Source organism: Mustela putorius, unplaced genomic scaffold (assembly GCF_011764305.1).
Source record: "Mustela putorius furo isolate JIRA1106 unplaced genomic scaffold, ASM1176430v1.1 tig00004035_pilon_pilon_pilon, whole genome shotgun sequence".
Taxonomy (NCBI): domain Eukaryota; kingdom Metazoa; phylum Chordata; class Mammalia; order Carnivora; family Mustelidae; genus Mustela; species Mustela putorius.
In genome coordinates this window covers 2,187,011-2,205,011 of record NW_025422171.1, presented here as the reverse complement: position 1 = coordinate 2,205,011, position 18,001 = coordinate 2,187,011, and the positions used below count along the sequence as shown (strand labels likewise).

General features: G+C 35.5%; 1 protein-coding gene across 4 annotated transcripts in view; it reads right to left on the bottom strand.

Annotated features, from left to right (window-relative positions):
* IFT88 (intraflagellar transport 88) overlaps positions 1-18,001 on the bottom strand; it is a 164,039-nt gene that overhangs the window by 103,711 nt on the left and 42,327 nt on the right. For all 4 annotated transcript variants that reach the window (XM_045072388.1, XM_045072390.1, XM_045072391.1 and 1 more), the window contains 6 exons: positions 14,792-14,882; positions 12,588-12,692; positions 11,277-11,379; positions 10,057-10,171; positions 7,555-7,786; positions 6,500-6,570 (listed from right to left, as the gene is read on the bottom strand). In XM_045072388.1, the coding sequence (XP_044928323.1) occupies positions 6,500-6,570; positions 7,555-7,786; positions 10,057-10,171; positions 11,277-11,379; positions 12,588-12,692; positions 14,792-14,882 (717 nt within the window). The remainder of the gene's footprint in view (positions 1-6,499; positions 6,571-7,554; positions 7,787-10,056; positions 10,172-11,276; positions 11,380-12,587; positions 12,693-14,791; positions 14,883-18,001) is intronic.

The window sequence follows — 18,001 nt, the reverse complement described above, 5'->3', positions numbered from 1 at the left end:
AGAGGCAGGCAGAGACAGAGGGGGAAGCAGGCTCCCTGCTGAGCAGAGGGCCCGATGCGGGGCTCGATCCCAGGACACTGAGATCATGACCTGAGCCGAAGGCAGCGGCTTTAATCCACTGAGCCACCCAGGCGCCCCTGTTTGGAGATTTTTAATGACTGTTTCAATCTCCTTACTGGTTATGGATCTGTTCAGGCTTTCTATTTCTTCCTGGTTCAGTTGTGGTAGTTTATATGTTTCTAGGAATGCATCCATTTCTTCCAGATTGTCAAATTTGTTGGCATAGAGTTGCTCATAGTATGTTCTTATAATAGTTTGTATTTCTTTGGTGTTAGTTGTGATCTCTCCTCTTTCATTCATGATTTTATTTATGGGTCCTTTCTCTTTTCTTTTTGATAAGTCTGGCCAGGTTCTTATCAATTTATTAATTCTTTCAAAGAACCAGCTCCTAGTTTTGTTGATTAGCTCTATTGTTTTTTTGGTTTCTATTTCATTGATTTCTGCTCTGATCTTTATGATTTCTCTTCTCCTCCTGGGCTTAGGGTTTCTTTCTTGTTCTTTCTCCAGCTCCTTTAGGTGTAGGGTTAGGTTGTGTACCTGAGACTTCTCTTGTTTCTTGAGAAAAGGCTTGTACTGCTATATATTTTCCTCTCAGGACTGCCTTTGTTGTGTCCCACAGATTTTGAACCGTTGTATTTTCATTACCATTTGTTTCCATGATTTTTTTCAATTCTTCTTTAATTTCCCGGTTGACCCATTCATTCTTTAGAAGGATGCTGTTTAGTCCCTATGTATTTGGGTTCTTTCCAAACTTCCTCTTGTGGTTGAGTTCTAGCTTCAGAGCATTGTGGTCTGAAAATATGCAGGGAATGATCCCAATCTTTTGATACCGGTTGAGTCCTGATTTAGGACCGAGGATGTGATCTATTCTGGAGAATGTTCCATGTGCACTAGAGAAGAATGTGTATTCTGTTGCTTTGGGATGAAATGTTCTGAATATATCTGTGATGTCCATCTGGTCCAGTGTGTCGTTTAAGGCCTTTATTTCCTTGCTGATCTTTTGCTTGGATGATCTGTCCATTTCAGTGAGGGGAGTGTTTAAAGTCCCCTACTATTATTGTATTATTGTTGATGTGTTTCTTTGATTTTGTTATTAATTGGTTTATATAGTTGGCTGCTCCCACGTTGGAGGCATAGATATTTAAAATTGTTAGGTCTTCTTGTTGGACAGACCCTTTGAGTATGATATAGTGTCCGTCCTCATCTCTTATTATAGTCTTTGGCTTAAAATCTAATTGATATGATATGAGGATTGCCACTCCTGCTTTCTTTTGATGTCCATTAGCATGGTAAATTCTTTTCCACCCCCTCACTTTAAATCTGGAGGGGTCTTCGGACTTAAAAGGAGTTTCTTGTAGGCAACATATAGATGGGTTTTGTTTTTTTATCCATTCTGATACCCTGTGTCTTTTGATTGGGGCATTTAGCCCATTAACATTCAGGGTAACTATTGAGAGATATGAATTTAGTGCCATTGTATTGCCTGTAAGGTGACTATTACTGTATATTGTCTCTGTTCCTTTCTGATCTACCACTTGTAGGCTCTCTTTTTGCATAGAGGACCCCTTTCAATATTTCCTGTAGAACTGGTTTGGTGTTTGCAAATTCTTTCAGTTTTTGTTTGTCCTGGAAGCTTTTAATGTCTCCTTCTATTTTCAATGATAGCCTAGCTGGATATAGTATTCTTGGCTGCATGTTTTTCTCGTTTGGTGCTCTGAAAATATCATGCCAGCTCTTTCTGGCCTGTCAGGTCTCTGTGAATAAGTCAGCTGCCAATCTAATATTTTTACCATTGTATGTTACAAACTTCTTTTCCCGGGCTGCTTTCAGAATTTTCTCTTTGTCACTGAGACTTGTAAATTTTATTATTAGGTGACGGGGTGTGGGTCCCTGATTTTGAGGGGCGTTCTCTGAACCTCCTGAATTTTGATGCTTGTTCCCTTTGTCATATTGGGGAAATACTCCCCAATAATTCTCTCCAGTATACCTTCTGCTCCCCTCTCTCTTTCTTTTTTTTCTGGAATCCCAATTATTCTAATGTTGTTTCGTCTTATGGTGTCACTTATCCTTCGAATTCTCCCCTCGTGGTCCAGTAGCTGTTTGTCCCTCTTTTGCTCAGCTTCTTTATTCTCTGTCATTTGGTCTTCTATATCACTAATTCTTTCTTCTGCCTCATTTATCCTAGCAGTGAGAGCCTCCATTTTTGATTGCACCTCATTAATAGCTTTTTTTATTTCAACTTGGTTAGATTTTAGTTCCTTTATTTCTCCAGAAAGGGCTTTTATATCTCCCGAGAGGGTTTCTCTAATATCTTCCATGCCTTTTTCGAGCCCGGCTAGAACCTTGAGAATTGTCATTCTGAACTCTAGATCTGACATATTACCAATGTCTGTATTAATTAGGTCCCTAGCCTTTGGTACTGCCTCTTGTTCTTTTTTTTGTGGTGAATTTTTCCACCTTGTCATTTTGTCCAGATAAGAGTATATGAAGGAGCAAGTAAAATACTAAAAGGGTGGCAACAGCCCCAGGAAAATATGCTTTAATCAAATCAGAAGAGATCCCAAATCGTGAGGAGGGACAAAAGGGATAAAAAGAGGTTCAAAAAGAAAGAAAGAAAAAAAAAGAAAAAGAAAAAAGGAAAAAATTTAAAAAAGAAAATGAATAAAGAAAAATATATAAAAAAGAAAAAATATATATATTAGATAAACTAGTTTAAAAACGTTAAAAAAGGGTAAAAGTTAAAAAAAATTTAGCAGAAGAAGAGAAAAAAATGAAAAAGAAAAAAAATTAAATTAACTGCGAGACTAAAAAAATCACAGGGAGGAAGCCATGAGTTCTGTGCTTTGCTTTCTCCTCCTCTGGAATTCTGCTCCTCTCCTTGGTATTGAAACTGCACTCCTTGGTAGGTGAACTTGGTCTTGGCTGGATTTCTTGTTGATATTCTGGGGGAGGGGCCTGGTGTAGTGATTCTCAAGTGTCTTTGCCCCAGGCGGAATTGCACCGCCCTTACCAGGGGCTGAATATTCCGTTCAGGTTTGCTTTCAGGAGCTTTTGTTCCCTGAGCGCTTTCCGTAGAGTTCCGGAGGATGGGAATACAAATGGCGGCCTCTTGGTCTCCAGCCCGGAGGAGCCAAGAGCCCAGGGCCCCACTCCTCAGTGCGCCTTCAGAGAACAGTGCCCAGTTACTCCCTTTTGCCTGACCTCCAGCTGCGCTCCGAGCTCAAGGAGCCTGCGACTGGTTCAAGGTAACCCTGAGCTGCAATCTTACTGTTGGCTCTGTCTCTGTAGCTGGCTTTCCCGTTCCAATACCCGCAAGCTCTGCGACACTCAGACACCCCCGATCCTTCTGTGACCCTGTGGGACCTGAGGCCATGCTGACCCCACGTGGGTTTTGCCCCAGTTTAGCCTCTGGAGCGATGTCCCTCAGCGGAACAGACTTTTAAAAGTCCTGATTTTGTGCTCTGTTGCTTCGCCGCTTGCTGGGAGCTGGCCCCTCCCCCCGGGGTCTATCTTCCCGTCGCTTTGGATTCACTTCTCCACCAGTCCTACCTTTCAGAAAGTGGTTGTTTTTCTGTTTCCAGAATTGCTGTTCTTCTTCTCTTCGATCTGCCAATGGATTTGCAGGTATTTGCAATATTTAGATAAGCTATCTAGCTGATCTCCTGCTAGCTGAAGTAGTCTCAGCCTGCTACTTCTCCACCATCTTGACTTCTCCTCCTCTTTTTTTTTTAAAGATTTTTGACAGAGAGATCACAAGTGGACAGAGAGGCAGGCAGAGCGAGAGAGAAGCAGGCTCCCTGCTGAGCAGAGTGCCCGACATGGGACTCGATCCCAGGACCCCGAGATCATGACCCCAGCCGAAGGAAGCGGCTTAACCCACTTTGCCACCCAGGCGCCCGACTCCTCCTCCTCTTAAGTGTTGTTTTTTACTGTCTCCTTTCAAGAATTTGTCTTTAATTTTCATAAGTTTAATCATGATGTATATTCACATGGATTTCCTTGGGTTTATTCTCTTTGGTATTTATTCAGTTTCTTGTATTGTGTATTTATTTCTCTAGCTAAATTTGGGGAGTTACCAGCCATTATTTCTTTGTCTACTCTCCTTCTCCTAAAACATTGATGACAAAAATTGCAGATCTTTTGCTCTAGTCCCAGATGTCACTTAGGCTCTGTTCATTTCTGTTTTTACTCTATCTTCTCTCTGTTGTTCAGATTGTGTAATTTCTATTTTCCATTTCCGGTTCACTGAATCTTTCCATATCTCCTTTATTCTCCCATTGAAACCATTCACCAATGTTCATAATCACTTGTTGAAGCATTTTCATCATGGCTGATTTAAAATTTGTCAGATAATTCTGACATCTCTGTCGTGTCAGTGTTGGCATCTAATGATTCGATTTTTCATTTGGTTTGAAATGAAATGAATCCTGGTTCTGGGTAAGACTAGTATTCTTGATCAAAACTTGGGACATTTCTGCACTATAATACTCCAAAGTTTTATTTAAATTTTCTGTTTCAGCTGGCTTTTTTGACATGGTTCCAACAGGGGAAGAAGAGATACCACCTCATTATCATCAGATAATAGATGCCTAGGTTCCCAATACAACTTCCTTTGACAACCAACATGGGAACAAGTCCTTGTGTCTGCTGGGTAGGGCAGGAGTTCCTGCTTCTACCATGGTCCCTGCTGACACCACAGTGGGGTGGGCTTGTTACCACTGAATGATGATGAAAATCCTGACCCTCTATTATTTTCTCTGACACCAAAAGAGAGGGAGAGTTCTTCACACTGCCACATGAAGTGGAATTCCAGGCTTCTGTGTGCTGTCTGTTGACACCAGAGTAATGGGACTCATTAAGGGCCTATCAGATTAAAGTCCTGGCTCCCTACTTGGACTTTTGGGGTATGGGTAACTCTTTACAGCCTTATCGGTGTAGAAAGCTAGGCTCCCACTTGACTTTTGTTAGCATGCATGGGAGTGGGGCTACAGTGTGTGTGTGTGTGTGTGTGTGTGTGTGTGTGTGTGTGGTATTTATCTCAAAGTTTTCAGTCTTGATAGCCTTCTTTGTCTCCCCTCCTTTTCCTTTGGCTAAAGAAAGCAGGCTTTTCTTGGTGCCTCTTTTTTTTTTTTTTTTTTTTTTTTTAATACAACCATTGTCATTTTCTGATTGCTAGCTTCTTCAGCTCCAAGTTTGGGAAACATGAGGGGAACTCACTGCCATGTTGTTCCTCAAGTCCTGAACTCCCTTCCTAATCTGTCTTTTTCTCTTCACCTTTCTTGTATTTGTTTTATATGTAACTTTCAGGGGTTTTATTTGTACTTAGTGGGAAGAACAGGAGAAAACTATGTCTACTCCATCTTCCCAGAAGTATTTTTAATATTAAACTTTCTAAAAATTAAGGGCCTTCTATACATATAATGGAATATTATTTAGCTTTAAAAAGGAAGGAAATCCTGTTACATGCCACAACATGGATGACCCTTGAGGACATTAGGATAAATGTACTAAGCCAGTCACAAATTACACAAATGTAATTCCATTTACATGAGGTAAATAAAGTCAATTCATAGCACAGTAAGTAGAATGGTGGTTGCCAGGTGTTGGGGGCAGGACCTAGAGAGCTGTTCAATGGGTAAAATTGCAGTTTGAGAAGATACAGAGTTCTGGGATGAAATAGTTGAGAGGGATTAAGAGTAAACTTATCATGATGAGCACTGACTAATGTATAGGACTGTACATCTGAAATTAATATAACCTTAATGACACTGGAATTAAAAATGAATAAACAGAATTAGTATATGACCTAACACTTACACACACACACACACACACACAAACACACACAGAGTTCTGAAGACTGGTTATAAAACAATGTTAATGCACATAACATTACCAAACCAAGAAGTCTTATGTACCATAATAAAGATGGCAAATTTTATGTTTGTGCTTTTTACCACAATTAAAATAATTAAGGGCCCTCTACCATGTGATATACTCTTAATACATATACAGTAAATATCAAAACTTTCAGACCATACTTGGCAGAGACTAGGTACCATATTGAAGGAAGGAAGAAATAAGCAAAATTTTGCCTTTGGGAGATGAAATTTAATTGGGAAGGTGGGCAAAAATACATAAATATATAATTTTTAAAATAAAAGTAATATGAGCAAAGTTCTAATATTACACCAAATGCAGAGAGAAAACAAATTACAAGAAAACAGTAAGAGTTATTGAGTAAGAATAATTGGGATCAGCCTGAGGACTATGATTATCTTGAAGGCAGAAAGAGAATCTAGTAATATATAGAAATGGTGAAACAATAGCCTTACTGGAGAAATATACTGAATATAACAAATTTTGAGGGAAATAATCAGAATGTACATTAAATTCTTTTATAAAAATTAAACCTATTTAGTAAGGCACAAAATATTACCTTTCACGTTCCATTTGCCTTAGATGATCATTTTTTATAGCTTCAATCACTAAGTTAGTGTGTGGGTCATCCTGGGAAAATAAAATTGGAAAAAAAAATGATCAATTCAGAAGTAAATACCAAGAACTTGGATTTCTAATCAACCTCACCACTAAGCAGTTACATAAAATGGAAAGTAAATTAATCTTTCTAAGATATTTTCCCTTGCATAAAGCAGAACTTTTCTTCTCATTTCTGATTATCAATTGCATTCTCCTTGAACAAACAGATTCTGAGCAACTGATAAAAGGTCAAAGGGAATAGAATAGGACCAAGTACACAGAAGCTGTGTGACATAAACTCTAAACTCAAATATAAATACTTTAATGATCATCAAATTCCTTAGTAATCAAGATCTCTACTCTCTCCTAAGAATACAGATAATTTTTTGGTAAGATATTTTTTCTCAATATGAAAATAATATATAGTAGTTAATGTTTACTTAGCACTTACGATGTTACAGGTACTCTTGTAAGCATTTTATATACCTCATTTAATCCTCACAACCCTATAAGGTAGGTTAGTATAATTAGCCTTATATTATGTAAAGAAGCTGAGGCATAAGAAGAGTAAGTTCTGAGTGATGGATAAGGATAAGGACTTCTTTTCATTTTTGATCTACTTCGTACACACAGTTTTAGTTTCCTCTGTTCAACAATGACTGAAAAAAAAAAACAGTTAAAAAAAGGCTTCAGTGGTTCCTTTGTCAAGATATTATTCTTAAAGAATGGCATGTAATCTTATATTTTGTAAGATTTTCTCTTTTTTCACTAAAATTGTAAAGTCATTCTTCAATCATAGTCTCTAGCCCTATTTCAACAGAGTCGCAATGTCAACCTAATTTAAATAGCAAATAAAACTGGTAAAAGCACATTAATTAAATTTAATTAATCAAAACATATTAATATAGGGCTAGAAGAAACCTAAAAGGTCACGCATTCCAACTTCTTCATTTCTAGAAACAGAAAAGCACAGATAACTGGTAGCTGGCTCAACAGCAGTCTTCTTATACTCACACTTGGTGAAATATATTTATCATCTTCATCAATTTCTAACGGAACAGCAATCAATTTTTGGAATGCCTTCTTCATTTTGTCTCGATCTCCAACAGCAAAGTAACTAAGAATTAGGTTGAAGCCTGCCTTCAGATTTGGTGCCATACTCATGATGTGCTCAAATGAATTAATGGCATCTGAATACTGACCAGTTTTTATAAATGTAACACCAATGTTCTGCATGATTTTAATCCTAAAGAAATACAAACATAGATAAGCTTTAAAAGTCTCAATTCTTTAGTATGGTAGTAAAGACATTCCACAGATAGGTTCTTTCTTTCCTTTCTCATTTTTTATTGCTTTGTTAAAGCTTTATTGAGGTTTAACTTACAAATCATAAAATTCACTTGCTTTTAGTATACAGTTCAGTAAGCACTGCTAATATCTCCACAGCTGTGAAACTATGACCACATTTCTATTTTAAGTCACCTCCGTTACCCTAAAAAGAAAATCTGTGCCCATTAGCACTCACTTCCCATTCTCATCTCCTGTCCTACGCAATCATTAACCTACTTTCTGTCTCTCTAGATTTGTTTCTTCTAGACCTTGCATAAAAAGTCATATATAATATTTTATATCTGGATTCTTTCAATTAGCATAATCTTTTGAGGGGTCCTCCATACTATAGCATATATCAGTACTCCATTCCTTTTATATTTCCAAATAGTATTCCACAGTATGAATATACCATATTTTATTTATTCATTGCCTATTTGACAGACATTGGATTGATTCCACTTTGGGGTTATTATGAATAATGCTATGAACATTCACACACAATCCTTTGTGATAGCATGTTTTAATTTCTCTTGGGTATATACCTGAGAGTGGAATTACTGGCCCACTGGTAAATTTGTGTTTAACTTTTTAAAAAACTGCCATATTATTTTCCATTCGTACATTGAGGTCCTTCATCCATTTTGAGTCTATTTTTGTGTGTGGTGTAAGGAAATGGTCCAATTTCATTTTTCTGCATGTGGCTGTCCAATTTTCCCAGCACCATTTATTGAAAAGGCTGTCTTTTTTCCATTGGACATTCTTTCCTGCTTTGTCGAAGATTAGTTGACCATAGATTTGAGGGTCTATTTCTGGGATCTCTATTCTGTTCCATTGATCTATGTGTCTGTTTTTGTGCCAGTACCATGCTGTCTTGATGACGACAGCTTTGTAATAGAGCTTGAAGTCCGGAATTGTGATGCCACCAACGTTGGCTTTCTTTTTCAATATCCCTTTGGCTATTCGAGGTCTTTTCTGGTTCCATATAAATTTTAGAATTATTTGCCAAACTGGCTGTACCATTTTATATGCCCAGGGTATGAGGTTTCCAATTTTTCTACAGGCTCTTCAATAATTATTTTCAGTCATTTGATTATAGCCATTATAATAGACGTGATCCCATCTTATTTCTAACCACTCCTCAACATAATACTGTTTCAACTAAATTCACTTATTCATAACTCCCTAATCAGATCACAAATACTGTTATTTCTTTGGCTCTCCTCAATTTTCCCTTTGTCTGGAATGTAACCCTTTCTGCCTTCATCACGTAGGTAACCTATTGCAAGTACACCTCCTTCACAAAGCCTTTCTTGACCATTCTTGTTCTTAAAAATCGGTCCCTCAATTTAGTTACTATAGCACCTCTTGATTACTGGTAATTAAACACTTGACATAAACTAGCTAATATTATTATCTTTTTATACAGTGCTCAAAGTTTTGGAGTTACCTGAGTTAAAAGTGCCTAAGAGCATTGTGTCCTAGAAGCTAGATATTTCCCAATAATAATGATATATTACTAAAAAACAAATAATCACTAAAGGTGGCATTCACAAGTAAACTAGCTTTCACAGAGGAATTATACTAAGCCCAAGGAAAATTATAATCAGTAAATATCCTGGAAATCATCTATGGTATCAAGGTCACTACAAGACCATAAGGTAATTTGCTGTTTCTGCTCCTGAAATATTGTATGAATAGAAAATATTCCAGCTTCCTCCTCCTCCTCTCCCCTCTTCTAAGATTCAAATGCAATCCCTTCCTGAACTATTTCATTCTCAATCTACAGCAAGAATATAAGGTGGTCTTAATTTCTAGCCTATAGGAATTAAGGTATTCTGTAGTCTGTTATGTTCTAGAGGACTGCTGTTTTGATTTTATGTTGGCAGTAACTTAATATTTGCCGTTAATGGCCTGCTAGGTTATCCCTTATACAGGCCAATTAGTTTTGTCTTATTTTAATTGATTACATATTTTGTCTCTAACCTTTAACTAGTCATTATATAAATGTGTGTAAGTAGTCAATAGGGGAACACATCAAAATGCTACTGATACAACATAAATCTAAACACCTAACATGTACAAACACCTAAAAACATCCAACCCACTGGTGACAGGTCAGAAGAGTTATCTTGTTTCTGAAAAGCAACACTTAAATTTCACCAAGTTATCCCTATGTAAACTTACCTCATTTCTTTATGGACGCTTGGAATTTGATCTAGTGCCATTCGGTAGAATTTAATGGCTTTGGAATAATTTCTTTGCTTTAAATAAATATTGCCCATATTCACTTTCAATCTTCCTAATAAAAAAATAATGAATATATAATATTATATTTTCTTCACTTCTTCTGTATTTTAAATGTCCTTACTTCATATTCTTTGATGCTTTTCTCAAGTTAGGAAGCTTCAGACACTAACTAAAATTTTCACTTTTAAAGAGTTATACTATTTTCCTGTATCTACACACTAATCTCCCATAAGGAAATGGAACTAAAGATAGATGGAAATGTGAAGCCTGAAGATATGGCTAGAAAACAAGTGATTTACATTATAAAACTGGAATTGTGCTTTTCTTAAAAAAAAATGAATTTAAAAATTAGATTCAATAATGCTACACATATTTTAATATATTAAAGGAAATGAAATTCTGATAAACTTTAACACTACTACCAAAAAATTACACAATATAAATGATATATATATATATATATAAGCTGTAGTCTCTTGGGAATAAATTTACAAGGAAAAGCAATTTTTTAAAAGATTTTATTTACTTGAGAGAGAGAGAGGGTGAGCAAGAGAGAGCATGAAAGAGGGGGAGGGGCAAGGAAAAGAGAGAAAGAGACTCCCCACTTGAACAGGGAGTCCTAAATCAGGCTCAATCCCAGGACCCTGGGATCATGACCTGAGCCAAAGGTAGCTGCTTAACCAATTGAACCAAACAAAGCATGTTTGATGGGCTTGCAATGGTTCATTCTACTTGTGATGACAATATAATTTTTGTTTACTGTTAGGCAATATACCTTATACCAAACAATACATTTTTTGTTTACTCTTAGGCAATATACCTCACACCAACATATGTTTCTTCATTTGTATTTATGTGGGTTTTCATATAAACAGTATCTTTAAGCAGGACACTTCCATATAAACATAAATTTGTTTAGAACTTAGATTATTTGAAGAAAACAAGGGGAAAAGTAAATTAACACTACAAAACTACTATACTCAGTCTGCCTGGCTGGCTCAGTCAGAAAAGCATGCAACTCTTGATTTTGGGAGACTGTTGATCTTGGGATCATGAGTTTGAGACCCACACTGGTTGTAGAGATTACTTAAATACATAAACTTTAGAAAAAAATAGAAGAATTATACTTACTGGGAAAACTGACTACATATACCCACCTGCATTGCTAAACATCTTATTTTTCACTATAACTTGATATGTGTTTAGTGCTTCAGCATACATTTCATTAGCTGAATATTGACTAGCCAAGTTGAAAAGAACCTAAGGAATAAACATTGCAAAAACACATGTAATGACCATTATAGGCCCATTTTATTTATACTCTTTTCAGAGATTAAGATCCTATAACAAAGCTAGATGCCTTTCTCAAGATACCCAACCAACTAGGAAGTGAAGCATGCACAGAAATATCTTGCATTCAAAATGAAGCTGAAAATTGAGACAAATATAGCTATCCTCTATACGGCACCTTAATTTCATAAGTATTCTTTCTAATTTAGGTGGTATTTGCCATCCATTAATCTCAGAAAGACCTACAAAGAATAAACTTGTATTGTTAATGTTGCTGGTAATAAAAGGAGAAGGTAAGATAGGGAGTCAAATTTTCTTTGTAAATAAAAATTAAACCTTATGTGGAAATATCTTAAAGATTCATTTGTGTACTTCTTTACATACAAAACTGTAAAAAGTATTTCTCTGTATGCAACATTATAATTTAAGTCACTAAGTTATAGAAATTTACCTTCCTACAGATAAAAAAAAAGATCACTAGAAACTATTCCCTAAAGATTCTATGGAATTTAAAGATACTAGCTACTAAGAATAAACATCTAAAAATTCCTATTCAAAGTTTCAAATGCCCTTTTTTCCCATTTGTATGGCAGATGAACACATTTCCCATTAAAAATACACCCTTTAAAAAAAAAATACACCCTTTTAAAACACCAGTATAAACATCTAGTGTCTTTTTAGAATTAAAAAAAGTTCTGTAAGAAATTAGTTTTTGTTTTTTTTCACTACCCTCACAGAACATTGTATTAATTACCTAGTTGGAAGTTCTTAAAAATCATAAACAAAAAGTCCACATTAGAATTTCATTAAAGTAACCACACTAAAAACAGAGCATAAATATTAGCAATCTTCCAGAAATAGAGTCATTGGGTGGTGGGTTTGTGGGTATTTCTTAAGTTATTAAAAACTAATTAAATAAAAAAAAGTCTCTGCACAGAACAAAGAGTGCCTCATGAACTTCATAAAGATGTCTATTAATTGAATTCTGAGCACCTAAGGTCCAATAAGATTTATAATAGCTAACTGAATTTAAATAAAATAATATAAAATAAAAATAAAATAAAGTCTTCGTAAAAATTAAAAAAAAAAACAACGGAAAATAAGAAAAAAGAAAAAAACTTTCAGAATCTACAAATCCTAGCCAAAATAATTTTACTCAACAGGTATTTTATACTTACTGAGTATGTTAAATCCAAATTGATATTTTCTGGAGTTGTAACTTGTTCTCGTTGTCTCACCAAGACTCTCTCTTTTCTTCCTGCATCTTTTGCCTTTTCTAAGGCCTGAAAATCAAGTTCTTAATTTGTAAATTCCTTTAAGCATTCATTATGAGCATTTTATGCTTTTGAAAGATATTTGCATATGAAGCTTGGTTGGATTCCTTATACTTCCTTGGATTCCCAGTATGCCCTCCTATACTCTTACAATAAACTCCCCTTGAAAACAAAAGAACCCAGAGTATTTGTTTAAAGTGGAACTTACCATCATAAAATTGCCACAGGTTCTCCCCACTGCTCCCCAGAAAGAGGAAGTATGAGTGATAAAATGGAGAGTATATTAGCCCCAAGTCAAGTTTCTTTATCACCATACCTGCTATCACCATTTAGATTTGACTCTACGTATTTTCTTCTTTTTTCCATCCAATCCTGAATCTTTGGGTATATTAATTCCAACTTATATGATAAAAATTTAGATGGATTTGTTTGGTTTCTGGGATGCTCAAAACACAGAAAAAATCAAAGGATAACTGCTATCCACTATTATAACAAATGCTTATTACTTAGTGTGGCTCCTATATCCCACTCAGAATGCCAAGATTTTTTTCCTGATTTCCACCAAGAGACTAACTACAGGCAGATTAATTTAACATAGGATTTTTTTTTTTTTTAGAGCTAGATAAAAAAAGCACCCGTTCTGTGAGCAATAAAAGTAGCTCTTATACTGAACAATTCTAATGATATTCATTAATGTGATAACTAAGTCTTAGAAAGTACACTTATATGGTATGACAAAGTAATGAGGACAAAGCAAATAAAGAAAAAATATTTAATTAATTTATTAAGATTCTATTTATTTATTTATTTGAGAGAATGAAAGATCACCGAGTGAGAGGGAGAAGCAGACTTGCCACTGAGTGGAGAGCCCTATGCAGGGCTCAATACCAGGACCCTGAGATCATGACCTGAGCTGAAAGCAGACGCTTACCCTACTGAGCCACCCAGGTGCCCCAAAAATATTTAATTAAAAAAAGAGAAGCAGAGGGATGCCTGAATGGCTCAGATGGTTAAGTGTCTGCTCAGGTCATGATCTTGGGGTCCAGAAAGGAGTCCCGCAAAGGGCACCTTGCTCAGCAGGGAGCCCATTTCTCCTTCTTCCTGCCACTCCTTCTCCTTATGCTCTTTCTCTCTCTCTGACAAATAAATTAATAAAATCTTTTTTTTAAAAAAAGGCACGAAAAACCAGAGTTGGGGGTACCAAAAAGCAAACTATGATTTTGCAGTTTACTTAGAAAAGAGTATTTTAGGGTAGTGAGGTTTAAATAAGAAAGCAACACTTAGTACTGCATGTGGACCATGGTAGCTATGCCTTTCAGCAGGCTTTGAGTCTAATTCAATAGGCCACCAAGGCTGCAAAATTTAACCAACCATTCCACCAGAATTTGTTTTCCTATTGTATTGACCAATGTCAAAAAATTACAAAATCAGTCAACTGTTTTGACCTGAGAATTTTTATGAAGCAGCTGCCCATTGTTTTTAAAAAATTGCTTTAGTGAAAACTCTAAGGCCTGTCAACAGCAAAAAACAAACAAACAAACAAACAAAAAACCCATGTGTATTATTCAGGTATCCCTTACTTTTTAAAGTTCATAAAACGCCACTCTGCTTTAACAAAAGACCTACATTAGCACCTGTTTCTTGCTAACTCAAAGAAATATGAAGAAGATTTCTGCTTTTACAAAAAAAAAAAAAAAGGCAAGAAGTGAAATAGTGTGCAACCTCTGTTTTGTAGCAAACCCTTCCAGAGGCAGCCCACATCTCCAGTAGCGACAGCAGCCTCACCGCACTCAGCATCTCAGCATCAAGCCATCAGAGCTCTGGACTGCCTGTGAGCATCTGTGCTTTATTTTGATTTTCTTTGTGTATCCACTAGCAAGATGTGTCCCAAGACATCAGAAAAGCCTGAGAGAGGTTAGTTTTCGGGTCTAGGAATGCTTAAAGATTTTTCAATATAAATTCATAGTAATTGTTTGATGCTATTTGCTTATGAAAGATTTTGCTCTACTTCTGGATAGCAGGGAAAATCTGTACATTTGCTTTTTATTTGTGCACATACATATGACATATACTTCACCATCTTGAATCCTAGAAGTTTATGAACTTACCAATTTTAAGTCTCCACAGCTGTTGGCAATACAGCTTTCTTCTACCAATTCATTTACTTTCTTCTCTAACTGTCTAATCTTTTCTTCTGGACTATTAAAGAAAAAGCAGAGGTACTGATTCATTCAAGCACAAATAATACATATTAAAATTTAATTTACCTGTAACATTGTCCATTATGTGCTTTTATAGGAATAGGTTACAGATAAGACAAATGTATAAATGGCATTAAAGAGCAAATGCAATACTGTTTTTAATAATTATATAATTAATAGTAAAAATGACATCTTGGTTAATAAAACTAATTACTTGGCACAAGTGTAATTTAATACTGAGCCAAATGCTTTACCCTAATTATGTCATTTAATCCTCCCAATAACATCTGATATAAGTACTACTGTTATTATCATTTTACTGATAGAGAAATTGGTTTAGAAAGTTAATTTTAGCCCAAGATCACACAGCCAGTTAAGTTATAGTGCCAAGTAAGGTAATTCGAGGACCCATGCTTTACATTATGATGCCCAAAAGAAAGCAGATCCTTTCTTAGACCCTATGACAAATGAAAACTTTACTTTATAGTGAAGAAAACTGAAGACCCCATAAAAGAGATGAAAATTATTATTACTTAATATGAGATGGGTACTCTAGAGAGTATTTCCAACAATGGGAAGAAGCTAAAAAATCCTGATTCAATTAGTGGCAAACACAGTACTCCCAAATCAGTCACATTTCAAAAATAACATTAATGTCATTTTGCTACCACTTTATTCCAGCAAAGTATCACAATGCTCTGAATGTACATCAGTGCCTAAGTAAAATTTTACTATGAATATTTGAGAATACACAGTAGTTCTTTTAGTTTTCTAGAAATGGACTTATAAAAAATACAGAAATAAATTCAATAGTATAGCTTTGTCTATAGAATCATGTTTTTTGGTAGAATCTGACTAAAATTTAGTCAGGTGGGATACAAATTTTATTGCTTTACTAAAAATTTGCAAATTTCTTACTGAGCAATGAGCATAATAAATGCCATCTTATAAAGGTTACAACAAAGTACAGAATTCTATTTTATAGTCCAAAACACCCTAATAAATGTCTTCAGATATTACTCACAGATAATTATTAAACCTAAAACATGAATACAAAATTTTAAAGTTATAAACGTTATAAAGACACTAAAACTTTCAGTGTTTTTTAGTGTCTATTTTACACAGTAAAATAATTACCCTATCCCTATCAAATGCCAGGAAAATGAACTCTATATGCAGACACTGTTAAGACACCTACCCACACAGGAATCTGCCACCATCTTTTCTCCTTGCATACAGATCTAAACTAGTCAAGAGTCTCATTCTCTTGCCAAACGTTTGGTTCAGTCATGCACATATGATGCACTTCTGGCCAGTGAGAAATTAAGACAGGTTTGCTTAGGGTAGAGGCTTCCTGGGAAGATTTTGTTTGCTCTATGAAAGGGACCCAAAACTGGGAACTTTCTGGCTCTAGGATTTATTAACTACATGGAGATTTTGAACTCTCAGGGCTCTTTTGGTATGATAGGATGGCAAGCTCTTAAGAAAAGCCAAGAGAGCCACAGAGAAGCTGAACCAGGGATGATGTTATTGAGCAATTAAATTAACCAACCCCAGAAGTGCCTTTCCACCAGACTTCCTATTAAATAAGATAATAAATGTTCTTATTGTGTGTGTTTTCCTCATGTTGGCAGCTGAAAGGGTTCTAAATGACCTGGTATTTAAATAAAGTAACATACTTTTATTAGCAATGTGCTGTCATTAACTAGGACACAGAGAAAATAGATTTTCTGTAGAGGTTTGTTAGTGAAAAAGAGAAATTATGTAATTTATACAATAGCCCAAATAGTGGCTTTAAGAACTACAATTTTTAAATATTATACAGAAGAAAAATAGTGTTTAATAACAAGAGGCTCTGTAAACAGCTTGGGTTCAAACTCAGTCCTGCCACTTATTAGAGATGCTAAGTGAAGATGGCTGTGTTTACTTTCTCCCTAAATGAACTAATGATAAAAACATCTCAGTCTTCATTTATATATAGCCCTTGCACAGCAGCACACAGTGAATACTCCATAAACACTGGCTTATGTTACTACTTGTAAAATGTTTCCATCAATGGCACTTAGATCCCAGTAAGTACCTATACCTGAATTTTACCACAGCTCTTGGCTACTCTTTAGCTACTAGCAAAAAACTAAGTTAATGCTCTAAAAAATTAAATTTCTCAATATTGATATGACTCTTCCTATATGTTCTCTTAATTTTTTCATTGAAATATTCTTTTAAAATAAGTATATCCTATTCCATTTTCAACTCCATTTGGTCTCTAAGAGAATCAATATTAGCATTTATAAACATTAGACTTATCTTCACAAAAATATTAAAATAAAATTGCATAGAACACACAAGGCTGTTTTTCTTAGACTTGGTTCTTTTGCCTATTTCAAGAACCAGAGATGATGTTTTGATTACTATTCTGTTGACATGAACTTTTATTTTTGAGAATACATGATTAATTTTTTTAAAAACTTCTTTAAAAAATATTTTTATTTATTTATTTGACAGACAGAGAGACAATGAGAGAGATAACACAAACAAGGGGAGTGTGAGAGGGAGAAGCGGCTTCCCATTGAGCAGGGAGCCCAATGTGGGGCTCTATCCCAGGACTCTGGGATCATGCCCTGAGCCAAAGGCAGATGCATAACTGACTGAGCTACCCAGGCACCCCCAAAAGCTCTTTCTATTAATCACCCAGTGCTCATCATGACAAGTATACTCCTTCTCATCACCTACTTCCCCTATCCCCCATCTACCTCCACTCTGGTAACCATCAGTTTGTTTTTCATAGTTAAGACTCTCTTTCCCTATTTGCCTCTTTTTTTCCTTTGCTCATTTGTTTCTTAAATTTCACATAGGAATGAAATCAGCTGGTATTTGTCTTTCTCTGACTTATTTCACTTAGCATTATCTCCATCCATGTCCTTGCAAATGCCAAGGTTTCATTTTTTTACGGCTGAATAACATTCCACCAAATATATATATATACGCCACATCTTCTTTTTCCATTCCTTTATCTATGAACACCTAGGCTGCTTTCATAATTTGGCTATTATAAATAATGTTACTATAAACACAGGAGTGCATGTACCACTTTTAATTTGTATTTTTTTTTTATTC